The following is a 16,822-nucleotide window of genomic DNA, read 5'->3' as shown; positions in this document are numbered from 1 at the left end:
GAGAAGGACCCAGCCCCAAACGTACTGAGGCCGACAAACTTCCATGCAGTTCCTAGCCCAGGTCCCTGAGGAAGGGGAAGGCCTTGGGCTCTTGGCCTGTCCTCACCCATCTTGCTGCCAGGAAGTCCATGCCGTGCACATCAGGGCCGGACTGGGAAGGAAGGCTGGGAACGAAAGGTTGAGAGGGGAGGGTAGCGGGTATCTGTGAGGCGACGCGGAAGAAACCGTGAGATCTGGGGGGCACTTCGTTTTTGCTCGCAAGTCCTGCCTATGCCCCTCACATTTACCCTTCGTGGAAAACCTGGAGGATATTTTGGCTGGAATGGTCTGTCGGGCTCATCTCATCCAACTCCCGTAAATCAGAGGTGAGAAAATGGCAAAGCAAACGGGTTGCCCAGAGAGGCCTGCTGGGAGTGGGGTGCCCAGCACTAACCCCTCCTTCCAGGCCCCGAGGAGGAACAGGCTTCCAGCAGCTCTGGGGAGCAGCTCTTGGTTATGTGGCGCATCCGACCACGGGCTCCTCTCCGTGGCCACCCGCTAGCTGCCCACGGAGCTGCCCGCCCGCTCCGTAGCCCGGCCTCCTGTCAACTCTGTTAAACAGTTTTCGAATTGGCAAACACACGTACGTTCCAGGGAAACCAAATAGCTACGTGAGTTGATCCTGCCTTCCTTCTTTCCTGAACCAGCACCACACAGGAGGGGCTTCCAGCTCCAGGACAGGAAATAGCCAGCCTACCCTCGACCTGCGGGCCCCCAAGTGGGCAGCTGGGGTCCTGGGGCCACCACCTCCTTGGATTTCTGGTTTAAACTGACATGCACTCCGGGGTCTCTCAGCTCGTCTCCGTGGGAGCAGGAATGGAGAGTGAAGGGTCTGCACTTCCCGGAGGGACTCCAAGGTCACCCTGGGAGTATGCTGGGGGGCCCGGTGTAGTCTAGACTAACTGGGGAGGAGATGGACGCCCTCCTGGGTCTCCCCGTGGCCCACCTGTCACAGGCTCTTTCCCCACAACATGTCTCGCACGAGGCACAGGCAGTTGGGTCTCCAAACCCCGGAGCCTGTGAAGCAGGCTGTGCTCCAACAATGCACAAAATCCGCAGGAATGCAGATCAGCGGTCCCCTTCCCCTTTATAAAATCAGCCTCCGCGGGGATCATCCTCAAAGCCAGGATTCTTTAAAAGGCGTCACTTCCTGATGCTTAGCAGCTTGATGAAGAGATTAATTAGCAGAGGGGGGGATGGTGGGGAACAGTACACCGAAATAGGTATCTTTGTACAGAGCCTTTTTATTGAGATTTTTTATATAAGCAATTTATCAACACAGGAAACCAGCCTTGCTGCTCCAAAATAGCCGTGTAAGGCGGTGATAGCAAATGACAGCACGTGCCCGCACAGGGCGGGTGACTGCAGGCGTGGAGCAGCGTCCCCCGTGGGCGAGGACTTCAAACGTGCACTAGTAAGCGGATACCGAGGGAGGGCTATACAGCCCCACTGGCACAATCAGTGCGAAGCGAGATCAAAACAAATGATAATTTCATAGGTTAACAATATCTAGATTGACAGTATCTAATTCACCCGCTTCACCCTGTTGGGCAACGCACAACAGAAAACGGATTTCTTCAAGGGCGTGACGCTTGGCCAAGCGAAGATGTGGCCACGCCGACGGCTACCCAGCGAGGAAGACAGGCAGAGAGAAATGTCAGCGTGCGGAGGGACCCCCTCTCCCAGGGGACTGGTCATTCCAGCTCATGGAAATCCTTAAGGGTCCGTCCGCTCGGAAGTAAGACCTCTGGCAAAGGTTTAATCACGGACGAGGGCATTTGCCTTTACGACCCCATATTCCAAACCATTTTGCAACAGCAATGCGGTTGGGGGCGCCAGGAAGTCATGTTCAAAGGCCCTCCTCCTGGAAGCGGGGTTTTTAAACACGGCTGGCCCCCTGTAACCAGCGCTGAGGACTGACCTCCCATTTAGTACTCAATACCTCAGGCGCAACAGCCGAATCTCGGGGCGATGGCAAGATGGGGTGCGGGGATTTGGCACAATCGGGAGTAGGAAATGATGCTCTACGGGCAGCTCTCGGGTCCAGGGGGAGAATGATCCAGAGGGATGTCTACCTGCCCTGTTGGCTTAGTCGGGGCCGTGGCTTTAAAACTGACATCAAGAGGCAATCCCACCGAAATGTGTTACTGAGATTCTTTTAGAATGCAGCCAGTCTGGGAGCAAGCGTCTGGGGGTACCAGTCAACAAGCAGGAGGCCTTCTGAAGAGGTAGATGAAAGCAGTATTTCATGACAAGTGTGCTGTCAGACGTTGCCCAGGAAGTGCACACGCCTCTCGGCACAGACCCGAGGACAAGCTTTTGTTGCAAACGGTCCATGGCAGTGAGGGGGGATGTTCGCCCCACATGGCTGTGTGCATTATTTCCGCTTCATTTTACGAAGCACAGAAAGGGCTGCCGTTTCTTTAAATAACAAACTCTACAAATAAAAAGGAGCAGAAAGAAGGAATGTTTCTGACGAAAACAAACATTAAGGATTCAATAAATAATATAAAATGCTTTTGTGCTAAAATAGAACTCTGTTTTTTAATATATATATATGTAGTTCGGCAATCTTTACGTTACTCAGAAAAAGCCAAATCTATTGTAATTAGTTAAAACATAGAAAAATACGATTTCACAATAGAACTTAAAAAATGGCCAGTGTTTAGCTTATAAACCACATATAATATATACACCATGGGACATAATCAACTGAGACACAGGGAATTAAATTTCAAGTCCTTTTGTAATTATGAGTGCACGGTTAGAAATAGTTCTCCATTCCCTACCCTTACATGAAAGACGTTTTATATTAGACAGAATAAAATATGGAAGCAGAGTTACCAGTTTTCAGAGATAATTTTGAGATTGTGGTATTGGAACGTTTACTATAAGAATGTGAGTTGCTAAAACTTTAAAACACAGTTTTTGTTCCTGTAAGTTTTTCATGAAATGCATGTACTGTTAACTCATTTTCTGGAGTGAGTATGTGTGTGTTTCAATAAAGGTAATTTAACATTTGGGGTGCTGCATTTACCGATCGATGCTTCCCTGGCCACGTCCGTGAGTGGCCAGGCATCGGGCACCATGGGGAGGGCATCCCTGTCCCTTGGCAATAAAAGACCAGGTCTGTTAGTCTTTGAGGGTGAAAGAAATCTCAAGCCCATTACAATGTGAGGGAATCGTATTATTCCAGAGTTCAGCTTTCATTAGTTCAACAGGAAAAGAACTCTTCTTAAAATGTGGCCTGGGTCAAAAGAAAAAAAAATTCATATTCGTATGAATTTAATTGATGAATTCAAATCTCTGGAGTCAACCTTTCATGGAAGGGAAAATCATGTTAGATCTTTAGGGAAAAATGTTTTCGAAATTTCAACTATTAAAGCTCACTCTGGAAGTGGGCACGGATTAAACAGCAAGCCGGGTGTTGCTATTCTGGGAAGCCTTCTTGCGGTTCCAATGGACGTGTGACAAAGGTCTGTGGCAGCCACAGGGCCCTGCAGGTGGCCACCCAGCCCCCGCGCCTGGCCCTCCCAGTGGCTGTGAGGCACGCACAGATGGGGGGTTAGCTCTGGGTGCCAGGCACCTTCCTGGAGGGTGCTGGAGGGCATGCAGGGCCGTGATGGACAGCTGATGGCCTATTCCTAAGTCCAGTGGCTCCATAATCGAAAATAAAGTGACCATGTCTCACAATCATTACTATTCAACTCCTGTTGTAAGGAGGGAAAGAATCAGCCAACCCTAACTCAGTCATTTCCTTGGTGCTTGGTGTAAAGGGAGTGATTTTTTTTTTTTTACTCGCAAGTTAAGGCCTTCCTTCCTTTGCCCCATTTCTACCACTGTCCTTGCATGGGAGACACCCACTCCACCCGCCCTACAGCCCACGGCCCCCCCAGCCACCACCTGTCCCAGACTCCAGTGAAGCCCATCTCCTCTCTGGGCACAAATGTCGTCAGTCCTCAGGCGTGCCGAGGAGGTAATTCATCAGGCATCTCCGAATGACCCAGAAGCACTTCCCTGAACAAAATCACTGAGAAAAAAAAAATCAACGTATGATTAAGTGCTACAGAATCAGTCTTCTCTTATCCCAGCACATTTCAAAGTACCTTTCATAGATTTACATCATGTGAAAAAGAGTCCGACTTCGAGAATCTTTCCTCTTGATGTGAAAAATCAATTCCATCGACAAGTCATGCTGTATCAAATTGGCCCAACTACAAATTCCGAGTGAAATTTTTCAGATCATCAGAGAAAGACCACCCTTTGATCTTTTTCATGGAGTTAAAGCTCGCTGTCAATGGGTAAAGGATGTTCTGTAATGGCCAGTGAGGGCCTCAAAACAATTGTTTCTGGTATCCATATGGCATATTTCAAATCGCACGTCAAGCTAGGTCTTGCTTCAGATGGTTGTGTGTTGTTACAGGCTTTCCTGAGCAGGATGCTTGCTTTCCTCCACATCTGGCGCCTCTATAATTCTGAAACTGTCATGTCTGTGGATTGGCCAATCAGAGGCATGAGAAGCGTAACATGTGCATTAGCAGTAAAACAGCTGATTTCTAGAAGTTTTGTTGAAAAATCATACTTAAACACGATGCAGAAGGGAAAAAGCCCGACTCCCAATGCCATGAAGGGGCAAATGCACTGGACAGAATATTTTCACTTAGAAAAATAACCTTGGATTCACTAAAGTTTTTAATTTCTTCCATATACATTGTAGAGCAGCTTAAAGTCATCTTTATTTTTAGACTTTGCTTTATTAATTCCCTTGATTTATGAAGTCAAGACATTATAACTTTATAAAAATAATACCAACTTTATCTTCCGTGTGCTGAATTTTGTCCTTTCTCATGGTCTACACGTTGAAGGGTCAACCATCTAGGAACGAGGTGACACCCTTAAAACTTTCTGCAACAGATCTCTAGCACAGTCGCCTTCTTTGGCCTCGCAGGCACGAGGTGCTGGCCCAGAAGGGTCCCGGAGGCGTCTTCCGTGTGGCCGCGGAGACGCTAGCCCTATCAGACGGCTTCGGGGACAAGTGCAGGTAGCAGACTCGCCAGACGAGACCCCAGCACTTGAAATTAGGCTTGGGACAAAAGTGCTCTCAGAATATTTCCCAATTCCTGTTTCCTTTCCAAAGGACAGATTAACCTCCGGTTCTACTCCAAAGACGGTATCTTTCAAAGCGCTATGGGTTGGCGTGGCTAATGCCCTGGGTGGGATATGGGAGAGGCTAAGCTCAGACCCTGAAGGAGTCTGCGTCGTTCTCAACAGGAGGGTCTTGGCTCTGTCCGGCAGAGGCTTGGGGCACAGCAATTCTCGACCTGTAAGTGCTCAGCAGTGGGAGCCTGCGATGAGGCTGAGGACAGCAGTGACAGTGGTCATTAACCACAGCCGCAAGGCAGCTCACCCTTTAGGAGGAACAGCTATTTTTCTGCTGCTAGTGGTTTTTTTTTTTGTAAAAAAACAGAAGTGAACACCATTCTTCCTGGCTCAAAAGGGAAGGCATGTAAAGAGTGCCTCCATCCTCCCCTACTGGAAAGAGCAGAGTAGAACATGCGCTGATTTAAACCCCAACTGGTAGTTGAGATGGATAGTGGACCTCCACATTTCTTTTCCAAAGTGACCCCTAAGAAATAAAAAACTCTCAGCAATCATCTTCCAAACTCTCAAAATATAATTTCATTAAGAAGTACTCACTTTCCCAATGAACACAGTGCACGGAGATCTGGAATCACTAAAAATATCGAGGGCAGGATGCAGATAATGATGATGTTATTTATACTGTTAGTAGTTAGCTTAGAAACACACAACAAGATTGCACTAAGAATAAGACAAATATGTGGACTTCAAAAATTATTGTTATTATTTTCAGTCTGGTGACAGGACTTCACTGGGAAACACACTGTTCATATAGCCCAGCACAGCCCAGCATTTATTTGGGGCGTGAAAAGGGCACAGAACGCATCGTGGGGGAACCATGGGGGAGAAGAGAAGCCCCTGGGATTAGGCAACAAGCCTTCCCGCCCCACTGCTGTCACCGCGTGGGACAACCCACCCGGGGCCAAGTACCATTCACTAATGACAGGTGAAGGCTGACACGGAAGTCAACAAACACAGTTAACTCATTTCAACACATTCATTCTTCAGCATTCTTTTGTCAATAAAATTCATTTTAAATTATACTACAATGTGAAACAGAGGAATTCTTTCCTTCCTTTACACATCCATTACGGATATGTGTTCCGAGGGCAGGCAGAAGGAACCAGAATGACCCTGTCCTATAACTGCTTATTGTTGGAGCCCAAGACAGACTCACCCCCAAGCGTCCGTGCGCACCCAGACACGTGAAAGTGCGATTTATTTGAAGATTTTTGAAAACCGCTGTTGCCCTGAAAGTTAAAACCCCACTGCCTGTCCTTCGGAATCCCTGTGAAGCCTTCCAATGGTCCAATGTTGAACGCCGTCAGTCATGAGCGACTCCCAAGTCCTCTGAGGGCACGCTCCCTCTGTTCCCTGTCAGAGGCAGGCAGGTACCTGGGTGGTGCCGCACACCTGGCGGGAAGGGCAAGCTTCTCAGAAAGCATCTTCAGCTCGCCAGGCGGGGCATCAAGAAGTCGGTCGGTGCTGAAGTGCACGGCAGAAACGTGTGCTGACCCCCAGGAGCGTGGAGCAGACACGTGTGAGCCCAGCAGAGGACACAGGGCAGCGCTCGGGCCATCTGGCACCCGCCGCTGCAGAGGGCTGCACTCCGTCTTGGCAAGTCTAAGATATGTTTGCTATCAGACATACAAACTGAAGTGATAAGGAGGAATCATTTCAAGTTCTAGGTTCACGTCTACCCAAACGGGTGTGTAAGAAAGGGAAAGAACTTTCGTTTGTTTCTTCAGTAGTTTTGAGCGTGGACAGATGTCATGCGCAGGAGGCACTCAGAAGGGCAGGGAGGCCGGCCTGGGCCGGACCACGGTCACAGCTCCTATTAGGAGCACCTTGGCGTCCTGGGTCGTCCCAGCCGTGGAAGGGCCCCAGGGACAAGTGGACCGAACCTCTGACCCCCGGACTTCTCCAAAAGACTCCCTCTCAAGGGCAGAAAACCCCCGGTACAGGCTTCCTCGAGGCCCCGTCTCCCCAGGACCCTCCTGTCCCGGGTGTCAGAGGCCATTGCTATTCCTGTGACAGAGGGGAGGCTTGGAGAGCTCAACCACGCTGGACCGGGACTTGTTGAGGAACTTGGGGGCACGGCGCAGGAGTCGCTGAGCCTCCATAAATGTCTCAGTCAGCTCCTTCTTCCACTGCACAAACTCAGGGTCGCTCTGCACGGAAACACAAAGGGAGAAGTTGCAACGGGCGCGCCTGGCTGGCCAGATGTGGTGCCTCTGGTAATGACCCCACCACACTGCTTTCCAGCACGCAGTGCTCTGCTGAACTGTGGGCCACGTGGGGAGCAGGGCCAGGCTGGCAAGCCCTTCAGGGGACCCCCTGAGCCCCACCCTGAGAAGCACTGCCTGTGATTCGTTCAGAGATCACCTCCAATTTCTGATTTCTAAAACAGCTCAAGTCTATACAGTAATGCCTAAGGAGGAGTTCTGGCTGATGAGCAAGCACCTCACGTGTGCAATGGAGGGATGCTTATTAAACACACATCTTGGTTATCTACTACTGGTCTGTCTCTCTAAATATGCATGCACACACACACACCCACACACACTCCCCCCACCCATGTCCCCCACACCCTTATACAAACCCCCACCCACATAGACACACACACATCCTACACACACACACCCATGCACATCCACATGCCCCCCACACACATACTCCCCTCACCCACATGCACACCCACACCCTACACACACACCCCCACCCACATGGACACACACACATCCTATACACACCCACACCCTACATACCCCCCCCCACACACACACACCAGTACCCCAGAGGAATTAAATGTGGGCTACAATAGAACTTTGGAGTCAGAAAGATGGCATGTCCCCTGAGAGAAGTCACTTTGGTATCTTGTGTTTATTTATTTAGACATGCAAGCCCCAACCTCGAACATGTTGAAAGAGAAGAACTGGGAGACTAGCTAAAAGGCCCCTGCTGAATACTGATCAGAGTTCCCAGATAGGGCAGTCAGATTATTCCACGTACCACCTCTCCTGCCATTTTCTGACATTTGATCCTGTAACAGTAACGGTTAATTTGCTGAGACCCTTGTGCCCTGGGGCTTTCCTGCTACCTAAGCTACAAAGCACAGATTCAAGAAGCTGCTCCATACCCAGGCAGCTGTGTTTGCAGGAGACGCACACAGTTGCTCGAACTTTCGCTCATGGGGAAAAAGTATTTTAAAAACCTGAAAAACTCACCTCACATTGCAAGACAAATTGCTTGCCTCCTTTTATCCTCAACAAAATGCACTTTTTGTCTTTAATCTGAGTTTCTTCCACAGACAGAATCTGTTCCATTGTCAGTAAATTTTGCTAGCCATAAAAAAAAAAAAAAATGATACATTACTTCACATTATCTCCCGATTTCCTAAGTTGAAGTAATAAATAATCCAGAAAACTATCAGCTTAGGAAAAGTTAAAAAAAAAAATCAGCCTTTCCCTTTCTTTGATGATGTTCTAGAAGAGTGGGGGAATCTAGGAAGGGACATGCACAGAATTCAAATGATGGCATCTGAAGGAAACGGCGAAGGACGGACGGTCTCTGTAAGCCAAGAGCACAGGTGTTCCCGCGACACAGAATCCACTTGTGAATGGTTGTGACTCGCACGTGTCCCTTCTGTGCCGCACGCTCCCCTCAGTGCTATCGACCGAGTTGGGAGGAAACAGCGAAGTGCTGTACAAGGTACATGAGCCGATGGGGTGCGACCGAGTGCCTGACACGGCAGCTCGGGAAAGGTCTGGCCATGTTGGCTGGCGAGCTAAGGATATTTCGAAAGGATGATATCAAAAGGATGTTATAAATACAGGCGACATCCTTCAAAGATGGTCACGCCAGGTTTAGAACATGATTGCTTGTGGTGAGTGCTATAGTGTCGTGAGTACCTTACCATTTTATGTTTTTTTGGATACTCTAGGACTCCTAAATGAAAAGCACCACCATCATAAATGCTCATTTTTCTGTTTCCTGATTTATACCTATGAATCCATCCATCCATATACACTAGGCAGCTCTCAAACAGAACATCGAATGCTGACTTTTAAAACCAAGCTACCGGGGCGCCTGGGTGGCTCAGTCATTGGGCGTCTGCCTTCGGCTCAGGTCATGATCCCAGGGTCCTGGGATAGAGCCCTGCACTGGGCTCCCTGCTCGGTGGGAGGCCTGCTTCTCCCTCTCCCACTCCCTCTGCTTGTGCTCTCGCTGTCTGTCAAATAAATAAATAAAATCTTAAAAAAAAGAAAAAAAACCAAGCTACCTTACTGCATCCGATGTTTAAAAAAAAGGAAGATTTTCTAAGTTTTCAAATATCCGGAAAAGCGAGATTAACTTTCTTTCAATGCACACCACGGTGACTGTCCAGTGGTTCCACTTTTTTTTTTTTTTTTAAGATTTTATTTATTTATTTGACAGAGAGAGAAACAGTGAGAGAGGGAACACAAGCAGGGGGAGTGGGAGAGGGAGAAGCAGACTTCCTGCAGAGCAAGGAGCCTGACGTGGGGCTCGATCCCAGGTCCCTGGGATCATGACCTGAGCCAAAGGCAGATGCTTAACGACTGAGCCATCCAGGCGCCCCTGTGTGGTTCCACTTCTACAGGGATTTTTTTCCCCGTAAATACAGTACAGTTCGGTAAATGTATTTTTTCTTCTCCTTGTGATTTTTTTTTTGAAGATTTTATTTATTTATTTGACAGAGAGAGACACAGCGAGAGAGGGAACACAAGCAGGGGGAGTGGGAGAGGGAGAAGCAGGCCCCCCGTGGAGCAGGGAGCGCGGTGTGGGGCTTGACCCCAGGACCCTGGGATCATGACCCGAGCCGAATGCAGTCGCTCAACCAACTGAGCCACCCAGGTGCCCTGGAAATATTATATATTCTATAATAATAATAATATATATGGATTATAATTTGTGTGTTGAGTTCATATATTTATAAAATACAATATATAGTATATAATATTACACATTATATTATATAATACCAGCACCTGAGTTACAACTCAGGATCCCCAAAGAGACTTATTAATAGCAATTCAGAGCCTAGATGCATTAGTTTGAGGAAATGACTCCCATGGCACTAGCAATGGTGAGAAGTCTTATTTATCTGAAAAGAATGTGCTGTGCAGTAGCAATCACTCATAATTGAATAGCAACTTTACCAATGGGGATTTATGATTTTTATTTATTTATTTTCAAGGATTTTATTTACTTATTTGAGAGAGGGAGAGAGCATGCAAGTGGGGGGAAGGAGCAGAGGGGACAGCAGACTCCGCACTGAGTGTGAAGCCCGACATGGGGCTCGATCCCACGACCCTGAGATCATGACCCCGAGCCGAAACCAAGAGTTGGACACTTAACCGACTGAGCCACCCAGGCGCCCCTTTACCAATGGGGATTTAAAAAACACATTCCAAAATCGAACACACAAGATTAGAGGTTATTACTTTCTACACTTCTCACCACCGGACAACTGATGGGCAGTATTCTGACACATCTAAGACATCAACTGCGTTTTTGACATTTGGGACCCACTGCCCTGCTTCCTTGGCCCCAGAGGACTAGCCATTCCATCCCCAAGAGCAGAAGTATGCCTTCTGCTTGGGTGGCCACCTCTGGATGAGCCCTCCACTCCCCACACAGCAGGTACTGAATAAAGGCTACCTGCCTGGCTTCGAGGGACAGTGTGGATTCGAAATGTCTTCTTACCTTGTTCACAAACACTGGCCCTTGAGAAAGGACCTGAGGGGGCAGTGGTATCTTCCTGCCCATGCTATGGACATTACTTAAACTCTTCCAACAAAGCGGAGACCAAAGGAAGCGTTTGGCGACCTCAGCTCTGGGCCCAGCATCACTTAGCTCATTTCATTTGAGCCTGACCGGGGGGAGGGGGGGCATGTGAAGGGGAGACTGAGCACAGGCAGACCCACAACTGTCGTGCTGTGTCGTGGACGCCAGACCTTCTTCTCTGAGTCCTGGATTCAATCGCCTCTGTCTGACTCCAACGTCCTGGATTTGTTTTTTTGTTTTTTTGTTTTTTTTATCTCTTTTGATCTCCCCGACTACTCTCCAGCCTCCTTCAAACCTGTTTTGACCTCACATTCTATTTTCAGATGTTACAAAATCCTTCTTTGACTCTAAGTTTAAAAGTTAGAGTTTGAACACCAAAATCTCATGTGCACGAGTTTAAATAGATACCCAGAGCTTAGCGGGCTATTTTAGAAGACACGCCAGCCATCCCAATGAGCCATGTGACACTGAGGACCCTGCAAGTCTGTGCTGGGTGGGCCACTCTGGACTTACCCGGGACTCTCCCTCTCCTCTCCATTCAAGTCTGTTTGGAAAGAGGTAAAAATACCGACGCTGCCACTGAGTCAGGAACGGGTTCCCCAGCTTCAGCATGTACCCGTGCATGATACAGTCCTTTCCCAGAGCGTAATCTGAGCAATATAAAAGAACCGCAAATTAAATGGGCTCGGACACAGACGGTCTATGTTCTTTTCAGAAACAAACAAAAAAGAATGACACACTCTTTGGAAAAATCAAATTTCTATGAATGGAGGACATTATGCAAATCCTTACCTCAGTTTTGAGACCCAGGTGAGCTGGGGATCGAAAGAACAGGTCTCCGCTAACCATATTGAGTGGCTGTTTCTCAATATTCGGATACATTCCGTGATGTTCCCTCATCACTCAGAGAGGGCAGAGGTTTGTTCCCAAACTATTTTTTCATTATGTGTAATAACAAGAATTGGAGAGTAGAGAGGAATTCAATTCAGGCTATGCCCAAAGTACCTTTGCCTTTATGGGGGACTGGGGTTCTCCACTCAATCCCATAAATAATAGTAAGGGGCTTACCAAGCAGCCAAGGTAACATAAGCCTCAAAACTGTTTATTCCTTAAGGCTATATTTATCCCTCAAATATATGGTTACCTAGACAGACTGAGCTAATTCGCACTCATGTTGAGTCCCGATCATATTGTTAGAGTGACGTACTGTCTCTTTTTTTTTTTAAGGTTAATTTTGAGTGAATGCCTCTGCTTTCTTTCTTTAAAGGCTTTGGAGACCGTGCTAAAAATCATTTATTCACTCCTTCTCTCATTCATTCCACAGCTATTCAGGGAATGCCTGGTGTTGGGCATGTTCTGGGCGCTCTGGATTTGACAGTGCTACATGGCAAGAGACAGAACTCTCGCCCTCAGAAAGCTAACGTTCTAATAGGAGACCCAGACGGTAAACAGATAAGCAATACCCACACTGTCCCGCATACAGGAGGGAAAAGAACCAAGGAGGGAGGGGACAGGTGATCGGGCGGGCTCCCCAGAGTTGTCATTTTAATGCAAAAGTGTTTACACGGCTTAAGTATATGGAAGGTAGAAGCCTTGCAGGTTTACCTCAGAGACCTAAGCCTAGACTGTATTGTTCTGTAAGGTGACTCCTGAGATCTTCAACCAAGAGCCCAGTGATGTCCAAATCAATCATTTAAACATGAAGATAAATTCATTAACTTGCTAGATGCTCTAACTGCAGCTCTAATTAAAAGGATACGCTTCGGTAAGGTCACTAAGGTATACTTATTTTTTTCTAGGTCCAATTTGTCAAGATTCTAGTGACATCATGGCCCTCCCCGGAGCAAGCTACCATTGACGTAAAAAAGTAATTTCTCGTGTAAAATTTGCTACAGCCAACAGTCCAGAGTGATGTCAATGGACATGCTGTCTAAGGTACAGCTTAGAAATGAAGCCCCTCTCCCTGCAGAATGGAGGTGAGAACAGTTGCGGGGCCACGCTGTTCCCTTGGGGTACTCAGGCAGCTTTTACGTAAGGAGGAAGCCACCCGGGCGCAGGCACATGTTTCTGAGCAGGTAATAAATGCTACTGGGAAATGAGAAATGATGGGCACGACCGACCAGCCTGCATCAAGCTGCCCCCATTCAAGTAACTTATTCACAAAGGAACTGGTTCTGGTTGGTCACTCTTATCATATAACAACCTCAGAAAATTCTTTGCCTAGACGTAAAGTGAATGATAGCATCGTCCTCAACCACAGTACACTTAAATATCCAAGATCCATTAAAATTTTAGGAAAATCGAGGGCGACAACATTTGGTGAATCAAGAATGGCCGACTGGTTTAACACCGGATGTTACACGCTCCACTTTGGAAATCCCAACAGGGCACTCACATGTTGTAAATAAAAATGTGGTCTGGCAATTCCTTAATGCTGTTTGTAAAATAAATGTCATTCTATCCATTTATAGCTCTGGACAAGGGACACGCATGCTAAGTTCCTCACCAGAGCCAACTACCACATACTTTGCAGGGCCCAGTGAAAAATGAACATGCAGGCCCCTTGTTGAAACATGATTAAGAATGTCAAGACAGTGACAGCGAGCGTTGAACCCAGTGGGGTGCCCTAGGAGGTGGCCCAGGTCACATGCCCATGAAGCCGGGCCTGCTCCCGGCACGGTAATATTCAGGCTTCAAGGAAGACACTCGCCAACTGGCTCTAGATGCTCCGAGGTCAGAGGACACACTGACACACTGCTGCTGACCACCTCAATTTACATGTTGACCGAAGACTTTGAAATATTACACTGAGCTTTTCCAAGCCACATACCACTAGTTAGGGCATCCCCCCTGCCACCCCTGGAAAGTACTTTATGACCCAAATACTTTCCCGGCTTTATAAGACATTTTTAAAAAAATTCATTGCATTGAAAATATTTTGAGACACCCTGGCTATTTTACCTTCTTCGTGTCCAAGCTGCTTATTTTTAGCTCTCTTTCTGGCCTCGATTTTATCCGTGTCCGCATTCACTGCATCATAAACTGTTTCTGCCACTTCCTGCTGCCAGCGCTCCGAGATCAGCAAGGGGAAGTTCTTGTAGAGATCTTGGTCGCAATCAAGAAGCTTATTATTTTAAGAGATCAAGATAGTTATGATTTAACATACTTAGCAAGGCAACAGATTCAGAAGTACCCCAACCATAGGCGGGAAGATAACAGGACAACGGCACACAACCCTTCAGAGACGGCTCGGTCGCTGTCACAAACGTCGGCTACTGATAACCAAGCAGCCAGGCTCCGCCAATGCGCCCGCGGTCGGCACCTCACGTCCAGTCCCACGTCAGGGAAGATGCAGCCCGTTCTCTCATACCATCTTCGTTACATTTTCGCCAATGAAAAACTAACCCGTACAGGGCTTTATTTAAAGTACAAAAGGATCCAACAACAAAATAGAATGTCAAGGATGGCGAGGAGACTCTATTTGCAAAAGTAGGAAATTATATCCTGTACTTTGAGAAACAATTAAAAGGGAGAAAGTAGGAGGGTTTTCTCACCACCCTCGATTCATCTGAACAGTGAGATGAGAAGAAGGGAGAGGAGGCTGAATTTTCCATTCATTCCATGAACCTTCCAACCCTCCACGAACCCAGGGTAACAGCGCAATCAAATGCGCAACCACGGCGCTCGGGAGACATGGCGGTTTTAGGCGGCTTCGCCTTTAAGAGGCACTGGGGTAAAAATTACACTTAATGATAGCATTTGTCTTCCAAACTACTACTCAAAATCCTCCATTCCTCCCCCGAGCTTAGAGGCCACACTCTGAAAATGAGCAAAGAGAAGGATTTTATGCCTCTGAGCTACATGCAGAAAGGTGAGTGATCTCACTGAAAGAAAGGAACACATCTGTCATTCAAAAGCACAGATCTCTTCAGAAACTTGATTTGCTTGCTCCTCTGCCTGAGAGATAAGTACTGGATAGATAATTAGAACAGGCAAGTTATTTACAAGAAAAAGAGCAAGAAGAGGCACTTGTCCTCAAGACTTCAGCAAATCGATGAAACACGGAGGGTTCTCCAACTGCCCTTAGTGACCTGTTATGACCATGTGTTGATTTTAGGATCGCTCTGATTCTCAGAGCCTTCCTTTCCTCTTTTGGCTTCCTTCAGAAGCCCAGGCTGAGCCCAGAGCTGAAACCCTCAGTGGCTCAGAGCATGAATGCTGGGGGCGCGTGCCCAGCGGCGCGTGAATGTGCGTGTGTGTGTCTGTTTGTGTGTGGGGTGGGGTGGGGTGCTAGTGCACCAGGCCACAGGGTCACCCTGTGCGACGCGGGATGGATTCTGAAGGGTTTGCCAAAAGTAAAAACACTCCTTTCCAAAGCAGTTGCTCGGAAAGGGCCAACTCTGCTTTGTATACAAACCGATCTACTTCCTAGAATTTCAGAGAGCCTTGACTTTTTAGGACTTAGGAAAAGTTGTTAAAAATGAATAAAACAAAGAAGAAAATTTGTACTTATCTGAGGTGCCCTTTTTTGTTGTTTTTGTTGTTTTTTAAAGAACAGTGTATAATTTGGGCTGCTTTTTTTAAAGGTAAAGAATACCTGGTTTCTTAAGAGGCAGACCCTCCGGCTGGACAAGGCTGTCCCAGGCCCCTCATTTCCCGCTGGGCCCCTGGCCACACGCCCCTCCTTGTTCGGAGCGTGCTCATCCTCGGCTCTTGGTCATGAAGAATGAAAACCGCATTGACAAAACCTCCTAGCTTAAGCATGGAAGACATGCCAGGAGGCTTAAAGCGGCTCTCTCTTCTACCTCACAGAGATCTGGGCGTCAAAACCAGTCACAGGTGACAGAACCAAGGTGCGAGAGGTTACCCGAAGTCACCCAGCAAATAAGGGCAGATTTGAGCCCAGTCTGTCTGACTCCAGAGCCGTGATTATGGTTTACAAAATTTAAAGTATGAGAAATCTCTTTTTAACACCAAAAATATCTGTGGGCTCCCACATCACAGCCGCTTCATTTTTAGCACCCTTTCGTGGACGGTAGTACCTCTGCTGACAAAATTCTATTGTGACAACAGTAATCCTTTGAAGCGACGTTGTGAATGGTCTTTGCCCAGAGCAGGGCTGCACAGCAGTACTTACACACCTGCCACGGGCTGTCTCTCCAGGCTGCAAACCACGCCTGGGGGCGCGCACATCGCAGCACTGGACGCACCACGGCCCCTGGGGGAGCCACTGCGCCAGACCACAGAAGTGGCCTTGGCCCTCTCCACCTCTTCTTTGCCTCAGCTTCCCGTCCTGGGAAGCGGGTCCTGGGAGCACCCCGATCGCCCCTCCTTCCTGACACCGCCAGTTCCAACCAGCTGCCATTCCTCGAGTCCCACTGTGCCTGGTCTCCTGCTGCTTCCCTCCTCCCCAGCCGCTCACCCACCACTTCTGTCTCCAGGCCCCGCTGGTTCCAGTTCTGTGTGTCCCTGGCCATGGCTCCTCACAGGTGTGTGTGCCTACAGTGCTGCAGCCTTCTGGAGGGGGAGCTGCCTGGTAGGAAAAGTGAGGGGGGGCTTACACAACCAGGGTATAATGAGGCAGCTGAGAAAGGATGGGGAGGTCCTGGGGGATGCTGAGAAGGTGGGGGGCAGATGTGAGCCCGGCATGTAGTGATACACTCTGACTTAGCAGCCTGAGGAGGATGATTTTCCCTCATGACTCACCGTCTGTAATTATGCCTTGTCTACTGGGAAACATAATGATATGAACAGAAGTTTGAAAAATGCAGAGAATTATATATAAAAAAAAAAACCACAGTGATTATTTCACTTTTGATTGACAAATGCAAAATGA

The 16,822-nt window shown here is 48.0% G+C and overlaps 1 protein-coding gene across 3 annotated transcripts in view; it reads right to left on the bottom strand.

Annotated features, from left to right (window-relative positions):
• Positions 1–5,879: 5,879 nt before the first annotated feature.
• GRK3 (G protein-coupled receptor kinase 3) overlaps positions 5,880–16,822 on the bottom strand; it is a 123,050-nt gene continuing 112,107 nt past the window's right edge. For all 3 annotated transcript variants that reach the window (XM_027575461.1, XM_027575462.1, XM_027575463.1), the window contains 4 exons: positions 13,948–14,110; positions 11,500–11,636; positions 8,406–8,519; positions 5,880–7,349 (listed from right to left, as the gene is read on the bottom strand). In XM_027575461.1, coding sequence (XP_027431262.1) covers positions 7,188–7,349; positions 8,406–8,519; positions 11,500–11,636; positions 13,948–14,110 — 576 coding nt within the window. In that variant the 3' untranslated portion in view covers positions 5,880–7,187. The remainder of the gene's footprint in view (positions 7,350–8,405; positions 8,520–11,499; positions 11,637–13,947; positions 14,111–16,822) is intronic.

This window comes from Zalophus californianus, chromosome 14, assembly GCF_009762305.2.
Source record: "Zalophus californianus isolate mZalCal1 chromosome 14, mZalCal1.pri.v2, whole genome shotgun sequence".
NCBI lineage: Eukaryota > Metazoa > Chordata > Mammalia > Carnivora > Otariidae > Zalophus > Zalophus californianus.
The sequence above is the reverse complement of the archived record's forward strand: the minus strand, read 5'-3'. Positions and strand labels throughout refer to the sequence as shown.